The 17,431-nt window shown below is 44.3% G+C and overlaps 1 protein-coding gene across 6 annotated transcripts in view; it reads right to left on the bottom strand.

Moving 5' to 3' along the window:
- LOC139540101 (tripartite motif-containing protein 44-like) overlaps positions 1-17,431 on the bottom strand; it is a 92,092-nt gene that overhangs the window by 23,208 nt on the left and 51,453 nt on the right. For 4 of the 6 annotated variants that reach the window (XM_071343666.1, XM_071343668.1, XM_071343671.1 and 1 more), the window contains 2 exons: positions 7,504-7,788; positions 2,348-2,373 (listed from right to left, as the gene is read on the bottom strand). In XM_071343666.1, the coding sequence (XP_071199767.1) occupies positions 2,348-2,373; positions 7,504-7,788 (311 nt within the window). The remainder of the gene's footprint in view (positions 1-2,347; positions 2,374-7,503; positions 7,789-17,431) is intronic. The other 2 variants (XM_071343667.1, XM_071343670.1) reach the window with 1 other exon arrangement.

Here is a 17,431-nt window from a genome sequence, read left to right on the forward strand (position 1 = left end):
AACCAGCTTCACCTGGAATGCTTTTCCAATAGTCTTGAAGGAGTTCCCACATATGCTGAGCACTTGTTGGATGCTTTCCTTCAATCTGCAGTCGGACTCATCCCAAACTATCTAAATTTGGTTGAGATCGGGGGATTGTGGAGGCCAGGTCATCTGATGCAGCACTCCATCACTCTCCTTCTTGGTAAAATAGCCCTTACACATCCTGGAGGTGTGTTGGGTCATTGTCCCGTTGAAAAACATAGTCTCACTAAGCGCAAACCAGATGGGATGGTGTATCGCTGCAGAATCCTGTGGTTTAACACTTTTTTGGTTACTACATGATTCCATATGTTTCATTCCATAATTTTGATATCTTCACTATTCTTCTACGATGTAGAAAACAGTAAAAATAAAGAAAAATCCGTGAATGAGTAGGTGTTCTAAAACTTTTGACTGGTAGAGTGTGTGTGTGTGTGTGTGTGTGTGTGTGTGTGTGTGTGTGTGTGTGTGTGTGTGTGTGTGTGTGTGTGTGTGTGATAGATATGTATTTATCTATGTGGGTTAACCTTGACCAAGGGCATTGTAGAAGCGTTATCCAACAGTGGGGTCCCAACTCTCAGCCATCTGGTCTGGATAGAGAGTAGTGGATTGTGCTTGGGTCTCAGCATTACCATTGGCAGGCCCATCAGTTATAGCCCCTGAGCTGGCAGTTATACTGGGCCTCTCCATGGCTGGGTCAGGGCCATTAAAAACAAAACACTAGAATCTGCAAATATCTACAAACACTGTACATTTCTCCAAAACAAATACTCCAACTTCTCTATGTACTTGCTCCATATTCTGCAGGTGTGTGACAAAACAAGGCAATGCTGATTGATGTGTTTATTCAATTTCCCTGCCGTAGCTGCTATTTGGTTATTTGTGTTATCACTTATCTGTTCTGAAAATCCAACAACATTCCAAAGATAAAACACAGAGCTGTCTGTCTTTCTCTAAAGCTTTTAGCTCAAAGCTTGTTGATGGTGTCTGTCTTAGAAGACACTGTCTTCTTTAACCTTTATTCAACCACAAAGTCCCTTTCAGATAAAGCATTTATTTCCCACCGGATATACTGAGGCTGACATTTCAGAAAGGCAGACATAGAGGCACTGCCTGTGTCTCAGACCTTTACTGAGCGAGCGAGTGTGTGCGTGTGCGTATGTGTGAGAGAGAGGTGGGGAGGCAGCCTGACATCAAGGCCAGGAGAGACACACACACCAAAGGGACAGGACACAGCAGGGGGTGATGGGAAGGCAGCTGCTCCGAGCGAGCAGCTCCTCTGAGATCCATGTCAGTGTCAGGGAATCAATACGTGTGTGACTGGGTAAAGGCTATCTGTTACACCTACTGTCTCCCACACTAGCCTACACACCTTTACAAGTCAGACAGTCCTAGAGAGACAGGTGGACAGATGGACGAGAGGATGAACAGAAAGACTTACAGATAGACAGAGATACAGGCAAGTAGGCAGGCAGACAGACAAGACACACACACCCCCTACACGACTACCTACCAGACCAGCTTACTACAACACAGACCATGCTGCCTAAGCATGGTCGATCCACCTGAAGGCTTGAGTTGACCCTAATAATCAGACTACAGCTTGACCACACACTAACGGCCAGTGTCTCTCCAGCATCCAGCCCGCTCGGCCCAGTGTCCAATGAAGCGGACAGGGGCAGGTCATTCTGTGTTGCCGTGTGATTAAAGAGGGCAAGTCGTCACCTTTCCAAGCATTTAATTCCAGCGGGGACAGAGATTAGAGCAGCTAATTGCCTGGCTGGGCCACGGACGTGACACACATACAGTACTAAAAGGGGAGGAGGAGAGAAGGAGGGGGGGGGACACTGTGCAAGGGCTGGAGAGAGAAGTGTGTGTGTGTGTTTTTAGTTTTACTATCCTTGTGGGGACCAGAAGTCCTCACAACGATTGTGAAACAAGGAAAGTGGGGACATTTTGGCTATTGCCTTTTTCATTGTGGGGACCAGCGAAATGTCCTCACTTTCACAGTAAAGGCAACGTCCATTAGGTTTAGGTTTGCAATTTGGGTTAGAATTAGGAGTTAAGTTTAGGAAAAATAGGATTTTGAATGGGAATCAATTGTTTGGTCCCCACAAGGATAGTAAAACAAATGTGTGTGTGTGTGTGTGTGTGTGCATGTGTGAGTTTACTGTACGTGTGAGTGTGAGCATGGATGTGTGTCGCATACTGATCCCCTCTCCCTGTAAGCCCATTGTAAAACCACCTGAGTGTGGGGATTTAAAAGGGTATTTTTCTCCCAGCTCTGCCAGATGCTATAAAAGAGGTTGTTATGAATCAGTCTTACCTTGGCCTGGCCTCAATGTCACGCTGCTGAAAAAGACAAGAGAAACAGCAGTTTAAATACAGGAGACTATAACACAGCGCTGTGGTTGACACTGACACAATCACACATCTACACAGATGGCAAGACATCACACAGCTGACATCACATATCAAAACCTATTCAAAGACATCAGTGTGTTACATGAGAGGAGAATAAATGAGCCCAGTGGTGGATCAGTTCTCTGACAGTAGACACTGTTCACACTTTAATTAGCAGCCACAAGCAACCACCTCAGTCACCATGCAGCCGCCAGCTATAGAGGAGAACCGCAGAGACTAACAAGACAGTACTATACTGTAGCTTCCCCTGGAGGGCCCTGCTAACTCCATCTCTCGGCTCCTTTTCATTAAAACAAATGAAATCAAATGTTATTTGTCACATGCGTCGAATACAACAGGTGTAGACCTTACAGTGAAATGCGTACTTACAAGCCCTTAACCAACAATGTTTTAAGAAAATACCAAAAAAATAAAAAATTGTAAAAAATTATTAAAGAGCAGCAGTAAAATAACAGCAGCGAGGATATATACAGAGGGTACCGGTAGAGTCAATGTGCGGGGGCACCGGTTAGTCGAGGTAATTGAGGTAATATGTAATGTAGGTAGAGTGACTATGCATAGATAATAACAGAGTGTAGCAGCAGCGTAGAAGAGGGAGGGCAATGCAAATAATCTGGATAGATAATTTGATTAGATGTTTAGGAGTCTTATGGCTTCGGGGAAGAAGCTGTATAGAAGCCTCTTGGACCTAGACTTGGAGCTCCGGTACCGCTTGCCATGCGGTAGCAGAGAGAACTGTCTATGACTAGAGTGGCTGGAGTCTTTGACAATTTTTAGGGCCTTTCTCTGACACCGCCTGATAAAGAGGTCCTGGATGGCAGGAAGCTTGGCCCCAGTGATGTACTGGGCCGTACGCACTACCCTCTGTAGTGCCTTGCGGTCGGAGGCCGAGCAGTTGCCATACCAGGCAGTGATGCAACCCATCAGGATGCTCTCGATAGTGCAGCTGTAAAACCTTTTGAGGATCTGAGGACCCATGCCAAATCTTTTCAGTCTCTTGAGGGGGAATAGGTTTTGTCATTTGCTCTTCCTGACTGTCTTGGTGTGCTTGGACCATGTTAGTTTGTTGGTGATGTGGACGCCAAGGAACTTGAAGCTCTCAACCTGCTCCACTACAGCCCCGTCGATGAGAATGGGGTCATGCTCGGTCCTCCTTTTCCTGTAGTCCACAATCAAGACACAATGAACAGAACTACCCTCCTTCTTCCCACTTAGTTAAAAGTGGACTAGTTGATATTAAAATCTCATTTGAATAGGTGCAGAATTAAAATCAATTGCAAAAATAAGAACATATTGTGAGGCTGGGTGGGCCAGATGGGTGGGGTCTAGTTTACTATAGTAACCCAGGTCTGATTGAGACTGGTGAAATGTCAAATGAGTGATATCTACAGTGATGGCAGTAATTATTCTCTCTATGGCTACGTTTAGATTGGCAGCCAAATTCCTGTGCTTCTACATCTGCATTGCCTTGGGGTTTTAGGCTGTGTTTCTATATAAGCACTTTGTGACCTCTGCTGATGTAAAAAGGGCTTTACAAATACATTTGATTGAAATCTGATCTTTTTCACTTTTGACAATGTGAAAAGATGTGAAAAGATCTGACATGATTGATCTGGTTTAGGAGCAGGTCAGGTTGAGGCCTAGGTCAACACGGTCAGCACACTGGGCATCTAATGACAAGCTAATGGCTGATTGGACCCTGTCTGAGGCCAGGAGGCTTTACACATGATTGTACCCACTGCCTCTACTCTCTATTGCCAAACACTCACTTGCTCACACACAGGCATGCATGTAGAAATGAGGAAACTACTGTAACTTGCTCACACAAACAGCCACACTCATTCTAGTATGCACACTAACATAGATTCATATGGGTGCAAACACATCTCAAAAAATTCAATGGAACGTGTTAGTCTGTGTATTGGTGCACTGCGGCATGTGAGAGGGTCAGTGTGCATGATTGTCTATCTGTATGGGTATCATTCCAGTCTGTGCACTCTGCTGTGTGTGTGTTTATGCTCTGCAGTGTGTATTTGTCTGTATGCTTAGCTGTGTGTGTTCTGCAGTGTGTGTGTGCATTCTCTGACTATGTGTGTGGTTGTGTGCATGTGCTATGTGAGACTGTGTGTGTGTTCTGTCAGACAGGCTGAGGGATGATTTCCTCCGGGGTGACAGATCAGTGCTCAGTAATCATGGTGGGTGGTGATTGGAGGGTAAACACAGCGGGCGTACGTCTGTAGAGCTACTTGCCTACCTACCTACCGCCCGCCCGCCCCGCTCTCTATTGATTTAATGACAGATCTGTAGATTACACTGCAAAACAGGAGCCCATTCATTCTGTAATAAATGTACACAGCAACTGCCATAACAGCTGGCCCATTCTTTATCAGCTTTACCTCTATTTAGGCTAACTGCTTAGCAAGCATTAACACATGCACACAAACGCACAAGCATCATTCTCCATTTAAGCACTGGACTTCTCAAACTAGTATGTATCTTATAGGATAAATTATGGGATTATGTTAATGTTTTTGCCTAAAGTTGCAAAACTATCAGATAATGGCAATCTATGGTAACTTTGGTAATTTACACTTGAATAACTTTCCAAAAATTCATTCATGTATAGTATTCATTTTTTCTATATCTGTGTCCATATTTCCCATGAGTTTCTGGTGGATAGACCATATGGTTCAGGAGAAAATAGCCTAATTAATGGGGAAAAAGCATCTAATCAACAATGGCATTATTTTCAATTAACTCTGCAAATCTTCCAACTATTGACTTTTTTCACAACTGCCACCAGTTTGACGCCAAAACATTTACAACAAAGACATATTGACATAGTACAATTCATGCTGAAGCCCTCATATTAAACACCAGTGGAATTCACTAAGTTGATGGTATTTATTTAGGATAATGTTTCACAGCTTTGTCATTCTATTTTATGTTTAAAAATCATGTGATAAGGCCAAACAGAGGGCCAGAGAAAATGACAGACACCTGTGATAATCCGAAGTACCCAAAAGGGAAACTAGATGTCTTGTGATAGATTACCTAAAATCCTTAGAACATTTCCAGTAATATTCACTACCTTTGCAACCCTATGTTTGCCTGATCTAAAGCAAGCGGACTCATCTCAATTATGAGAAGTATGCTTTAGAGAGGGGTTTGAGGAAGGATAATGATCGGGATGATATTATTCCATCCTAAATTATTTCCATAGTCTTATTTTTTCAGATGTGGTTGCTGGACTGTTGGTATTCATACAGTGCGTTTCGGTTGCTTTACTCTCTCAGATCTGCAGTTGGCATCTTTTCCATCTTGTAAGTAGATAGTGGGGCCACTACATCAGAGAATACAGACGGCTAGAACTGAAACGCGCTGGAGAATGTGATTAGATTGTGTGTATAAATTGGTATTAGGGTCTTCTCTCTAACTCGTTCCCTATCTTGTATCTCTTGCACACACACACACAAATGTTTCTATGTGTACCTCATCATACACACACATATATCCCTAAGGCATCTCAAACACTGTCTCTCTCTCTCCTATAGACATCTCTAAGTCACAGCGGGCATTACTCAAAGCAGAAATTACTTACAGGAGAAAACAAACAGGGCAACCATCACCATTCAATTAGGCCCTTAATGAACTCGGCCCACCACGAGCCGATCATTTCACCCAGGAAAGCAATCTGCAGGCTGGCCACAGCCATTACTACATCCCTCCGTCTCTCCCTGACTGCCAGCCACCCTGCCTGGCTCCTGCCTGAGAGGCTCCACCAGGGAAGAGAACAGTCCAGTCTCCAACAGTTAAACTATAGCAGTTGAGTAATGGGCCAGGAGGATCTTTTAATTTACCCCTGTAGAAATAAGAGCCTTCTCTTAACTAGTATGAGGGAGGAGGAGTGTGTGGAGAGGGGAATGGGGAGGGGGTGTGTGCATGTGAGTGAGTGAGAATACATATGTGTCAGTGTGTGTAAATGTGTACGTATGTAAATGTCAATGTGTCACTGTATGAGTGTGCGAGTAATGGTGTGGGCGTATGAGAAAGTAACCTTGGCAGGGATTGGTATGTAGAAGAGGAGGTACAGTATTTCCAGCTGGCGTCTCTCTCTCTCTCTGTGTGTGTGTACCTAACAAGCAGCCAGAGGACATACATAGTTACACTTAAGCCGCCAGCTATGCAGTGCTAAACATGTTTACATCTAAGAACCCACCCTAGTTGCACACAAGCAGCTTCCCAAATAAAAAACCTGGTCTCAGGGCATTTTGTATTATTCTGTGGGTAATCCATTTAGTATATGTTACGTTTCATATAGTTTGTATTAATTTGTGGATAACCATCACCCATTTCATATGATATGTTATGAATTACAATTCGTATTATATATTACGAATTTGCAAATTATATAATATGTTACGAATTTGCAAAACGTATGATATGTTGCAAAATCGAGCTAGGTGGCCAACTTTAGCTAGCTGGCTAACGTTAGCTAGGTTAGGGGTTAGGGTTAGCTAAGATGCTAATTAGTCGCAAAGTTGCTAAAAAGTAGTAAGTAGTTGAAAAGTTGCTAATTAGCTAAAATGCTAAAGTTGTCCGTGATGAGATTTGAAATCGAAACCTTCGGGTTGCTAAACATTCGCGTTATACGCCTGCCCATCCACCAAGAACAACCACCCTACTTTAATTTTTGCCTTAAGTAACCATCTGTCTTATGTAACCATACCAAACATAACATATCATACTAATTTGAGTGACCCGGGTTTACATTACTATGTTAGCCTGGTCTCAGACTAAACATGAGTAAAAAAAGTAGTCTAAAATGATTTTATCCCTTTGTACTTCATACCAATCAACATGCAGATGCCTGCTGTGCCTTTTCAGATATCCTAGTATGATGGTGGGTTAGGATGAAATTACCCCTAGACATTTATATAGGTCAGTTATAAGGTCGGTGCTGCGTTACCCACCCAATGATGCACTGATCCAAGATCAGTGCCTACAGTGGTAACATCTACCCTGACAATGGTGGTGTATAAGGGAGAGGTGCCTCACCGCTGGTCTGGGGCATGGTCCTCCCTGGGCTAGGGCAGCTACTCCGGCTCCAGGCTGTCCCTCGGCCTGGTCCAGCTGGCACAGCTGCTGCGTGATGCAGTCCATCTCCTCCTGGAGCCGCTCGGTGTGGACGGTGATCTCAGCGATCTTCTCGGCGGCGGCGGCGGTCAGGAAGGCTTCCTTCAGGTCCACTAGGTGGAGGGTCCTCTTCTCCTCCAGACGAACTAGCCGGTGGAGCTCATCAAACTGACTGTTGACATACGCCTCCAACTGCTCTGTAGACATCTAGAGAGGAGAGGAGAGCGAGAGAGCAAGAGAGAGATGGAAGGATGTGAAAGAAGGTGAAGAGATGTGAGGAAGAATAGTAGGATGAAATGGTGCAACAGTCGCATTGACGGTCTACAGACAGTCGGCCTGAGTCAGTGTTTCCCCTATATCAATTTCGCCAAAAAAAGATACAAAAAAATTAAAATATAATATTTTTTGGTAAATCGGGATTGAAAAAGAATTCTGTGTAAATTTAAACAACTAAAACACTCTTTTGTGATGTGGTTCACAGCAGCACTAACGGGTGTGTTGACATGACAACTGCGTTGGAGTTTTGAATGACCCTTGCCTCCTTCTGTTCCATTCTGGCTGAAGACCTAGCTAGCTAGTAACTAGCTAACAACAGACACAGACGAAAAGGGAAAACATAAGTATCTTTGCCATAGATGAATATGGTAAACTTTTAATTATATTTACTGACTCCCTACAGTGAAATGTTCCCAACAGAAGAGTAGCTCTCTAGCTATTTAAACCACACCCCTCTGCAAACACTCCTTCTTTGATGTTGGTTACGGTACTTATTTAAATTAGGTAAGAAAATGTCATGTTACTGTTGGTGTATTAAAATGATGATGTCACCCTATACCTTTAATAATCCTGCCACCTGAATCCAAGTGTTTGATACAGGGGAGACTAGTAACTTTATGATCAAACTTTTTCAATGTAAAAGCAACATACATTTTTCATAGGAAATTATCTTTAAAATAGTCAAATGTCTCTGCGGCCAAGAGGAGAGCCACTACAATTCTAGGTCGAAGACTGCATCATTGACTAAGCCCACCACCACCTACGCCCCATTTTGATCCAGAAAAACCCCTGAAGTGGCAAGTTTAAACGTATATTTGTCGAATATTTTGGGGGGTTTCAATTAGGTAAATGCAGATGGGCAGCCTATTTACTGAATGATGCAAAGCTGCATTAGTTGGGCTACAGGTTATAATGCTTTTAAAGGGAAAATTATATTTTGGATGGTGTCAGCATAATTTAATTTAAATAGATTTTGGTGTAGAATGTCCTTTTAAAAAGTCACCAGAAGTGACCTCAGTCGTTGTACAACTTGATTGGTGTTCACCTGTTGTAAATTCAATTGATTGGACATGATTTGGAAAAGCACACACCTGTCTATATAAATGTCCCACAGTTGACAATGAATGTCAGATTAAAAACCAAGCCATGAGATCGAAAGAAGGCACAGATCTGGGGAAGGGTACCAAAAAATGTCTGCAGCATTGAAGGTCCCAAAGAACACAGTGGCCTCCATCATTCTTAAATGGAAAGAGTTTGGAACCACCAAGACTCTTCCTAGAGCTGGCCACCAGCCAAACTGCACAATCGGGGGAGAAGGGCCTTGGTCAAGGAATGGACAGATAACCTGATGGTCACTATGACAGAGCTCCAGAGTTCCTCTGTGGAGATAGGAGAACCTTCCAGAAGGACAACCATCTCTGCAGTACTCCACCAATCAGGCCTTTATGGTGGAGTGGCAAGACAAAATCCACTCCTCAGTAGAAGGCACATCACAGCCCACTTGGAGTTTGCCAAAAGGCACCTAAAGGACTCTCAGACCACGAGAACCAAGATTCTCTGGTCTGATGAAACCAAGATTGAAATATTTGGCCTGAATGCCAAGCGTCACGTCTGGGGGAAACCTGGCGCTAACCCTACAGTGAAGCGCGATGGTGGGAGCAGTATAATGCTGCGGGCAGGGACTGGGAGACTAGTCAGGATCGAGGGAAAGATGAACAGAGCTAAGTAGAGAGAAATCCTTGATGAAAATCTGCTCCAGAGCACTCAGGAACTTAGAGTGGGGCGAAGTTTCACCTTCCAACAGGGCAACGACCTTAAGCACACAGCCAAGATAACGCAGGAGTGGCTTCAGGACAAGTCTCAAAGTACTTGAGTGGCCCAGCCAGAGCCCAGAATTGAACCAGATCGAACATCTCCGGAGAGACCTGAAAATAGCTGTGCAGCGTCACTCCCCATCCAAAATGAAAGTATCTGCAGAGAAGAATGGGAGAAACTCCCCAAATACAGGCGTGTCAAGCTTGTAGCGTCATACCCAATAAGAATGGGCTACAATAGCCGGACCCCTTCTACTGCCGGTACGGGGCACGGAACCCCGCCGATCCTTCATGACAGGACTACGACGTAATCTACTCGAGGGAGTACTCAACTATCCCCTACATCATGACGTCCCCTGAATGCCCATCTGCTAGCCTCCGCCCGCTAGCTGTCTAGAGAATATTGGACTGTTAGCTGTATAGATCCATCGGACAATTTCTTGGGCCACTATACCTATTTTGCCTATTGGACTTGGACCCCTCTGCTACTCGGAACCCTACTAATCCATCACGACTGGTCTATCGACGTCACCACACACGGAGGCTAAAACAGACTTTCCCTCCGTCGAGACGTCCCTCTAAGGCCCTTCTGATAGCTTGCTAGCCCCGGCCTGCTAGCTGTCTGAATCGCCGTGTCTCCAGCCAGCCCAACCACTCACTGGACCCCTATGATCACCAGGCTACGCATGCCTCTCCCTAATATCAATATGCCTTGTCCATTACAGTCCTGGTTAGTGATTGTCTTATTTCACTGTAGAGCCTCTAGCCCTGCTCAATATACCTTAACAAACTAGTTTCATCACCCACATATGCGGTGGCATCACCTGGTTTAAAAGTCTCTAGAGACAATATCTCTCTCATCATTACTCAATGCCTAGGTTTACCTCCAATGTACTCACATCCTACCATACGTCTGTCTGTACATTATGCCTTGAATCTATTCTATCGCACCCAGAAACCTGCTCCTTTTACTCTCTGTTCCGAACGCACTAGGCGACCAGTTCTGATAGCCTTTAGCCGTACCCTTATCCCACTCCTCCTCTGGTGATGTAGAGGTTAATCCAGGCCCTGCAGTGCCTAGCTCCACTCCCATTCCCCAGGTGCTCTCATTTGTTGACTTCTGTAACCTTAAAAGCATTGGTTTCATGCATGTTAACATTAGAAGCCTCCTCCCTAAGTTTGTTTTATTCACTGCTTTAGCACACTCCGCCAACCCGGATGTCCTAGCCGTGTCTGAATCCTGGCTTAGGAAGGCCACCAAAAATCCTGAAATTTCCATCCCTAACTATAACATGTTTCGACAAGATAGAACTGCCAAAGGGGGCGGTGTTGCAATCTACTGCAGAGATAGTCTGCAGAGTTCTGTCTTACTATCCAGGTCTGTATCCAAACAATTCGAGCTTCTACTTTTTTTAAATTCACCTTTCCAGAAACAAGTCTCTCACTGTTGCCGCTTGCTATAGACCACCCTCTGCCCCCAGCTGTGCCCTGGACACCATATGTGAATTGATTGCCACCCATCTATCTTCAGAGGACATGCTGAACACCCCGGCCATCCAACAATCTAAGCTTGATGCCCTCAATCTCACAAAAATGATCAATGAACCCACCAGGTACAACCCCAAATCCGTAAACACGGGCACCCTCATAGATATCATCCTAACCAACTTGCCCTCCAAATACACCTCTGCTGAATTTCAATAAGCATTTTTCTACGGCTGGCCATGCTCTCCACCTGGCTACCCCTACCCCGATCAACAGTGCTCCACAGCAACTCGCCCAAGCCTCCCCCATTTCTCCTTCACCCAAATAGCTGATGTTCTGAAAGAGCTGCAAAATCTGGACCCCTACAAATCAGACGGGCAAGACAATCTGGACCCTCTTTTTCTAAAATGATCTGCCGACCATTTCGAATCCTCCCGTACGTTCTCCGCTTTCCAATCTGGTTTCAGAGCTGGTCATGGGTGCACCTCAGCCATGCTCAAGGTCCTAAACGATATCATAACCACCATCGATAAGAGACATTACTGTGCAGCTGTATCTATCGACCTGGCCAAGGCTCTTGACTGTCAATCACCACATTCTTATCGGCAGACTCAACAGCCTTGGTTTCTCAAATGATTGCCTTGCCTGGTTCACCAACTATTTCTCAGATAGAGTTCAGTGTGTCAAATCGGAGTGCCTGTTGTCCGGACCTCTGGCAGTCTCTATGGGGGTGCCACAGGGTTCAATTCTCAGGCCGACTCTTCTCTGTATGAAACAAAAATGATGATGTCGCTCTTGCTGCTGGTGATTCTCTGATCCACCTCTACGCAGACGCCACCATTCTGTATACCTCTGGCCCTTCTTTGGACACTGTGTTAACTAACCTCCAGACGAGCTTCAATACCATATAACTCTCCTTCCGTGGCGTCCAACTGCTCTTAAATACAAGTAAAACTAAATGCATGCTCTTCAACCGATCGCTGCCCGCACCTGCCCGCCAGTCCAGCATCACTACTCTGGATGGTTCTGACTTAGAATATGTGGACAACTACGAATACCTAGGTGTCTGGTTAGACTGTAAACTCTCCTTCCAGACTCACATTAAGCATCTCCAATCCAAAATTAAATCTAGAATAGGCTTCCTATTTCGCAACAAAGCATCCTTCACTCATGCTGCCAAACATACCCTCGTAAAACTGACCATCCCACCGATCCTCGACTTCGGCAAAGTAATTTACAAAATAGCCTCCAACACTCTACTCAACAAATTGGATGCAGTCTATCACAGTGCCATCCGTTTTATCACCAAAGCCCCAGATACTACCCACCACTGCGACCTGTACGCTCTCGTTGGCTGGCCATCGCTTCATAGTAGTCACCAAACCCACTGGCTCCAGGTCATCTACAAGTCTCTGCTAGGTAAAGCCCCGCCTTATCTCAGCTCACTGGTCACCATAGCAGCACCCACCCGTAGCACGTGCTCCAGCAGGTATATCTCACTGGTCACCCCCAAAACCAATTCTTCCTTTGGCCGCCTTTCCTTCCCGTTCTCTGCTGCCAATGACTGGAACGAACTTCAAAAATCCCTGAAGCCGGAGAATCATATCTCCCTCACTAGCTTTAAGCACCAGCTGTCAGAGCAGCTCACAGATCACTGCACCTGTACATAGCCCATCTGTAAATAGCCCATCCAACCATCTCATCCCCATACTGTATTTATTTATTTATCTTGCTCCGTTGCACCACAGTATCTCTACTTGCACATTTATCTTCTGCACATCTACCATTCCAGTGTTTAATTGCTATGTTGTAATTATTTCGCCACCATGGCCTATTTATTGCCTTACCTCCCATTTCCTACCTCATTTGCACATGCTGTATATAGACTTTTTCTACTGTATGTTTGTTTATTCCATGTGTAACTCTGTTGTATGTGTCAAACTGCTTTGCTTTATCTTGGCCAGGTCGCAGTTGCAAATGAGAACTTGTTCTCAACTAGCCTCTCTGGTTAAATAAAGGTGAAATAAAATAAATATAAATAAATAAAGAATCAAGGCTGTAATCGCTGCCAAAGGTGCTTCAACAAAGTACTGAGTTAAGGGTCAGATTTTTTAAATATACAGTTGAAGTAGGACGTTTACATACACTTAGGTTGGAGTCATTAAAACTCATTTTTCAACCACTCCACAAATTTCTTGTTAACAAACTAGTTTTGGCAACTCGGTTAGGATATCTACTTTGTGCATGACACAAGTAATTTTTCCAACAATTGTTTACAGACAGATTATTTCACTTACAATTCACTGTATCACAAGTCCAGTGGGTCAGAAGTTTACATACGCTAAGTTGACTGTGCCTTTAATAAACAGCTTGGAAAATTCCAGAAAATGATGTCATGGCTTTAGAAGCTTCTGATAGGCTAATTGACATCATTTGAGTGAATTGGAGGTATACTTGTGGACGTATTTCAAGGCCTACCTTCAAACTCAGTGACTCTTTGTTTGACATCATGGGAAAATCAAAAGCAATCAATCAGTCAACCAGTCAAAAAATTGTAGACCTCCACAAGTCTGGTTCATCCTTGGGAGCAATTTCCAAACGCCTGAACGTATCACGTTCATCTGTACAAACAATAGTAAGTATAAACACCATGGGACCACGCAGCCATCATACCGCTCAGGAAGGAGACGCGTTCCGTCTCCTAGAGATGAACGTACTTTGGTGCGAAAAGTGCAAATCAATCCCAGAACAACAGCAAAGGACCTTGTGAAGATTCTGGAGGAAACAGGTACAAACACATCTATATCCACAGTAAAATGAGTCCTATATCAACAAAACCTGAAAGGCCGCTCAGCAAGGAAGAAGCCACTGCTCCAAAACCACCATAAAAAAGCCAGACTACGGTTTGCAACTGCACATGGGGACAAAGATCGTACTTTTTGAAGGAATGTCCTCTGGTCTGATGAAACAAAAATAGAACTGTTTGGCCAAAATGGCCATCGTTATGTTTGGAGGAAAAAGGGGGAGGCCTGCACGCCGAAGAACACCATCCCAACTGTGAAGCTCGGGGGTGGCAGCATCATGTTGTGGGGGTGCTTTGCTGCAGGAGGGACTGGTGCACTTCACAAAAAAGATGGTATTATGAGGAAGGGAAATTATGTGGATATATTGAAGCGGGTGGCCCAGAGTCTCTGGGTTCGCGCCCAGGCTGGGCTGGGTTCGCGCCCAGGCTCTGTCGCAGCCGGCCGCAACCGGGAGATCCGTGGGGCGACGCACAATTGGCATAGCGTCGTCCGGGTTAGGGAGGGTTTGGCCGGTAGGGAGGGTTTGGCCGGTAGGGATATCCTTGTCTCAGTATGTAATTTTTTTTAAATAAAATGTATGCACTCTACTGTAAGTCGCTCTGGATAAGAGCGTCTGCTCTTGGCCGGTAGGGATATCCTTGTCTCAGTATGTAAAAATGTATGCACTCTACTGTAAGTCGCTCTGGATAAGAGCGTCTACTAAATGACTAAAATGTAATGTAAATGTAAATGTAAAATGAAGCAACATCTCAAGACATCAGTCAGGAAGATAAAGCTTGGTCGCAAATGGGTCTTCCAAATGGACAATGACCCCAAGCATACTTCCAAAGTTGTGGCAAAATGGCTTAAGGACAACAAAGTCCCATAGAAAATTTGTGGGCAGAACTGAAAAAAAGATGTGCGAGCAAGGAGGCCTACAAACCTGACACAGTTACACCAGCTCTGTCAGGAGGAATGGGCCAAAATTCACCCAACTTACTGTGGGAAGCTTGTGGAAGGCTACCCGAAACATTTGAACCAAGTTAAACAATTTAAAGCCAATGCTACCAAAAACTAATTGAGTGTATGTAAACTTCTGACCCACTGGGAATGTGATGAAAGAAATAAAAGCTGAAATAAATCATTCTCTCTACTATTATTCTGACATTTCACATTCTTAAAATAAAGTGATGATCCTAACTGACCTAAGACAGGGAATTTTTACTAGGATTAAATGTCAGGAATTGTGAAAAACTTAGTTTAAATGTATTTGGCTACGGTGTATGTAAACTTCCGACTAACAGATTAGATAGACATTTTCTGTCGATTAAAACAACATCAAATTTATCATAAATACAGTGTAGACATTGTTAATGTTGTAAATGACTAGTGTAGTTGGAAATGACTTTTTTTTTATGGAATATCTACGTAGGCATACAGAGGCCCATTATCAGGAACCATCACTCCTGTCTTCCAATGGCACATTGTGTTAGCTAATCCAAGTTGATCATTTTAAAAGGATAATTGATCATTAGAAAACCCTTTTGCAATTATGTTAGCACAGCTGAAAACTGTTGTTCTGATTAAAGAAGCAATAAAACAGGCCTTCTTTAGACTACCTGAGTATCTGGAGCATCAGCATTTGTGGGTTCGATTAAAGGCTCAAAATGGCCAGAAACAAAGCACTTTTTTCTGAAACTCATCAGTCTATTCTTCTTCTGAGAAATTAAGGCTGTTCCATGCGAGAAATTGCCAAGAAACTGAAGCTCTCGTACAATGCTGTGTACTTGTTCCTTCACAGATCAGCACAAACTGGGAGGCCCCGGTGCACAACTGAGCAAGAGGAGAAGTACATTAGAGTGTCTAGTTTGAGAAACGGATGCCTCACAAGTCCTCAAGCTTCATTAAATAGTACCTGCAAAACACCAGTCTCAAAGTCAACAGTGGAGAGGCGACTCTGGGATGCTGGCCTTCTAGGCAGAGTTCCTCTGTCCAGTGTCTGTGTTATTTTGCCCATCTTAATCTTTTATTTATATTGGCCAGTCAGAGATATGGCTTTTCTTTGCAAATCTGCGTAGAAGACCAACTTCCCGGAGTCACCTCTTCACTGTTGAGACTGGTGTTTTGCGGGTACTATTAAATGAAGCTGCCATTTTAGAATAAGGCTGCAATGTAACAAAATGTGGAAAAAGTCATGGTGTCTGAATACTTTCCGAATGCACTGTAAACATAAAACTGTGAACAGTGACCGAGACTGGGAGAGCGAGTGCATAAATGTAGAAGTAAAAAAGACATGAGGAGACTGTAAAAGAATAGAGGATGATGAGGTAAAAGACTAGCACCAGACGGTAACAGAGAGGGAGAGGTATAGCGAGAGATCGACACACAAATAACAAAATAAATCAAGACTATGAAAGAGAGTGAAAAAAAGAAAGAGTGAAAGAAGGATGGGGCGAGTAACTGCCAGGCCTCAACCTCCGCTTGTTTTTTTAACAGTCTCTCTCTCTCTATTTCTATCTTTCTCTCTGTCTCTCTCTGAGTGGTGCATCTCCTACCCAGGCTCTCCTCCACGGTGCCAGTCTGTAGATAGAGACCTCAGAGCCCATCTGCACCGCCGCTATGCCATCTGTTTGGCTTTCAGGGCAATTGAACTCCTAACTGAGATTGCATTTTAATCAATTTCCCAGCTCCCCAGGCTTCTGGGCTCTCTTTAGCAACGACTCATTAGAATACGACACCTTCACTAGCAGGCCCCTCGCTGGGACGCCTCCGCCTTCAACGCAACACGCCAACATAGACAGTGATGCATTGAGGAGCTCCAGCCAGCCCCCTGTCAAGGTCTCCTGGCACCCCCTATGCCCCTGAATGCCCTCATGTCACCTTACCTGCCCTCAACATCTCTCACATTGCCTCCTATCTTTACCTCATTCCTCCCCCTAACTACTCCAGTGGAGCAGTTTCACAGAAGTTAGCATAGCTGAGGCCATTGGATGAGGCCATTGGAGACCAAAGTCTTGTCAGTAACTGCCATTTCTGCACAAGCAATCAGATTCTCCAAATTACCCCCCAACTCAATAGAGAGATTTAAAACATTTAATTAACTTTTTTTGTATGGGGGGATAGAAACATGCCCATCATTCATTCAGATTCCAGGAAAATCGAATCACAGCAAATTAGTAGGCATGGAGTCAGTGTACCGAATCTAAAAGTTGTTTTTTCAGTCCCAGCTATCCCATTAGCTTTAACACAGATCAATCTGAGAAATAAGATCATCCATTGAAGAATTAAAAGGGAAGGACATTTCAGTCAGCATAGCTTGCAGCAAGGTTCTTAGGTCATGTACCTAATGCAAAAACATGTCATCAATCTGGCACAGTTGACACATTCTCTCACCACCTCTCCCATCCTCCAGGCCCTCGATTGAGCCCCCTGCCCTTTCCTGCTGGGTCCCCATGACCCCTGCACCAGATGGGGGACATGCTCCTAGCATTG

The sequence above is a fragment of the Salvelinus alpinus genome, chromosome 15 (assembly GCF_045679555.1).
Source record: "Salvelinus alpinus chromosome 15, SLU_Salpinus.1, whole genome shotgun sequence".
Taxonomy (NCBI): Eukaryota; Metazoa; Chordata; class Actinopteri; order Salmoniformes; family Salmonidae; genus Salvelinus; species Salvelinus alpinus.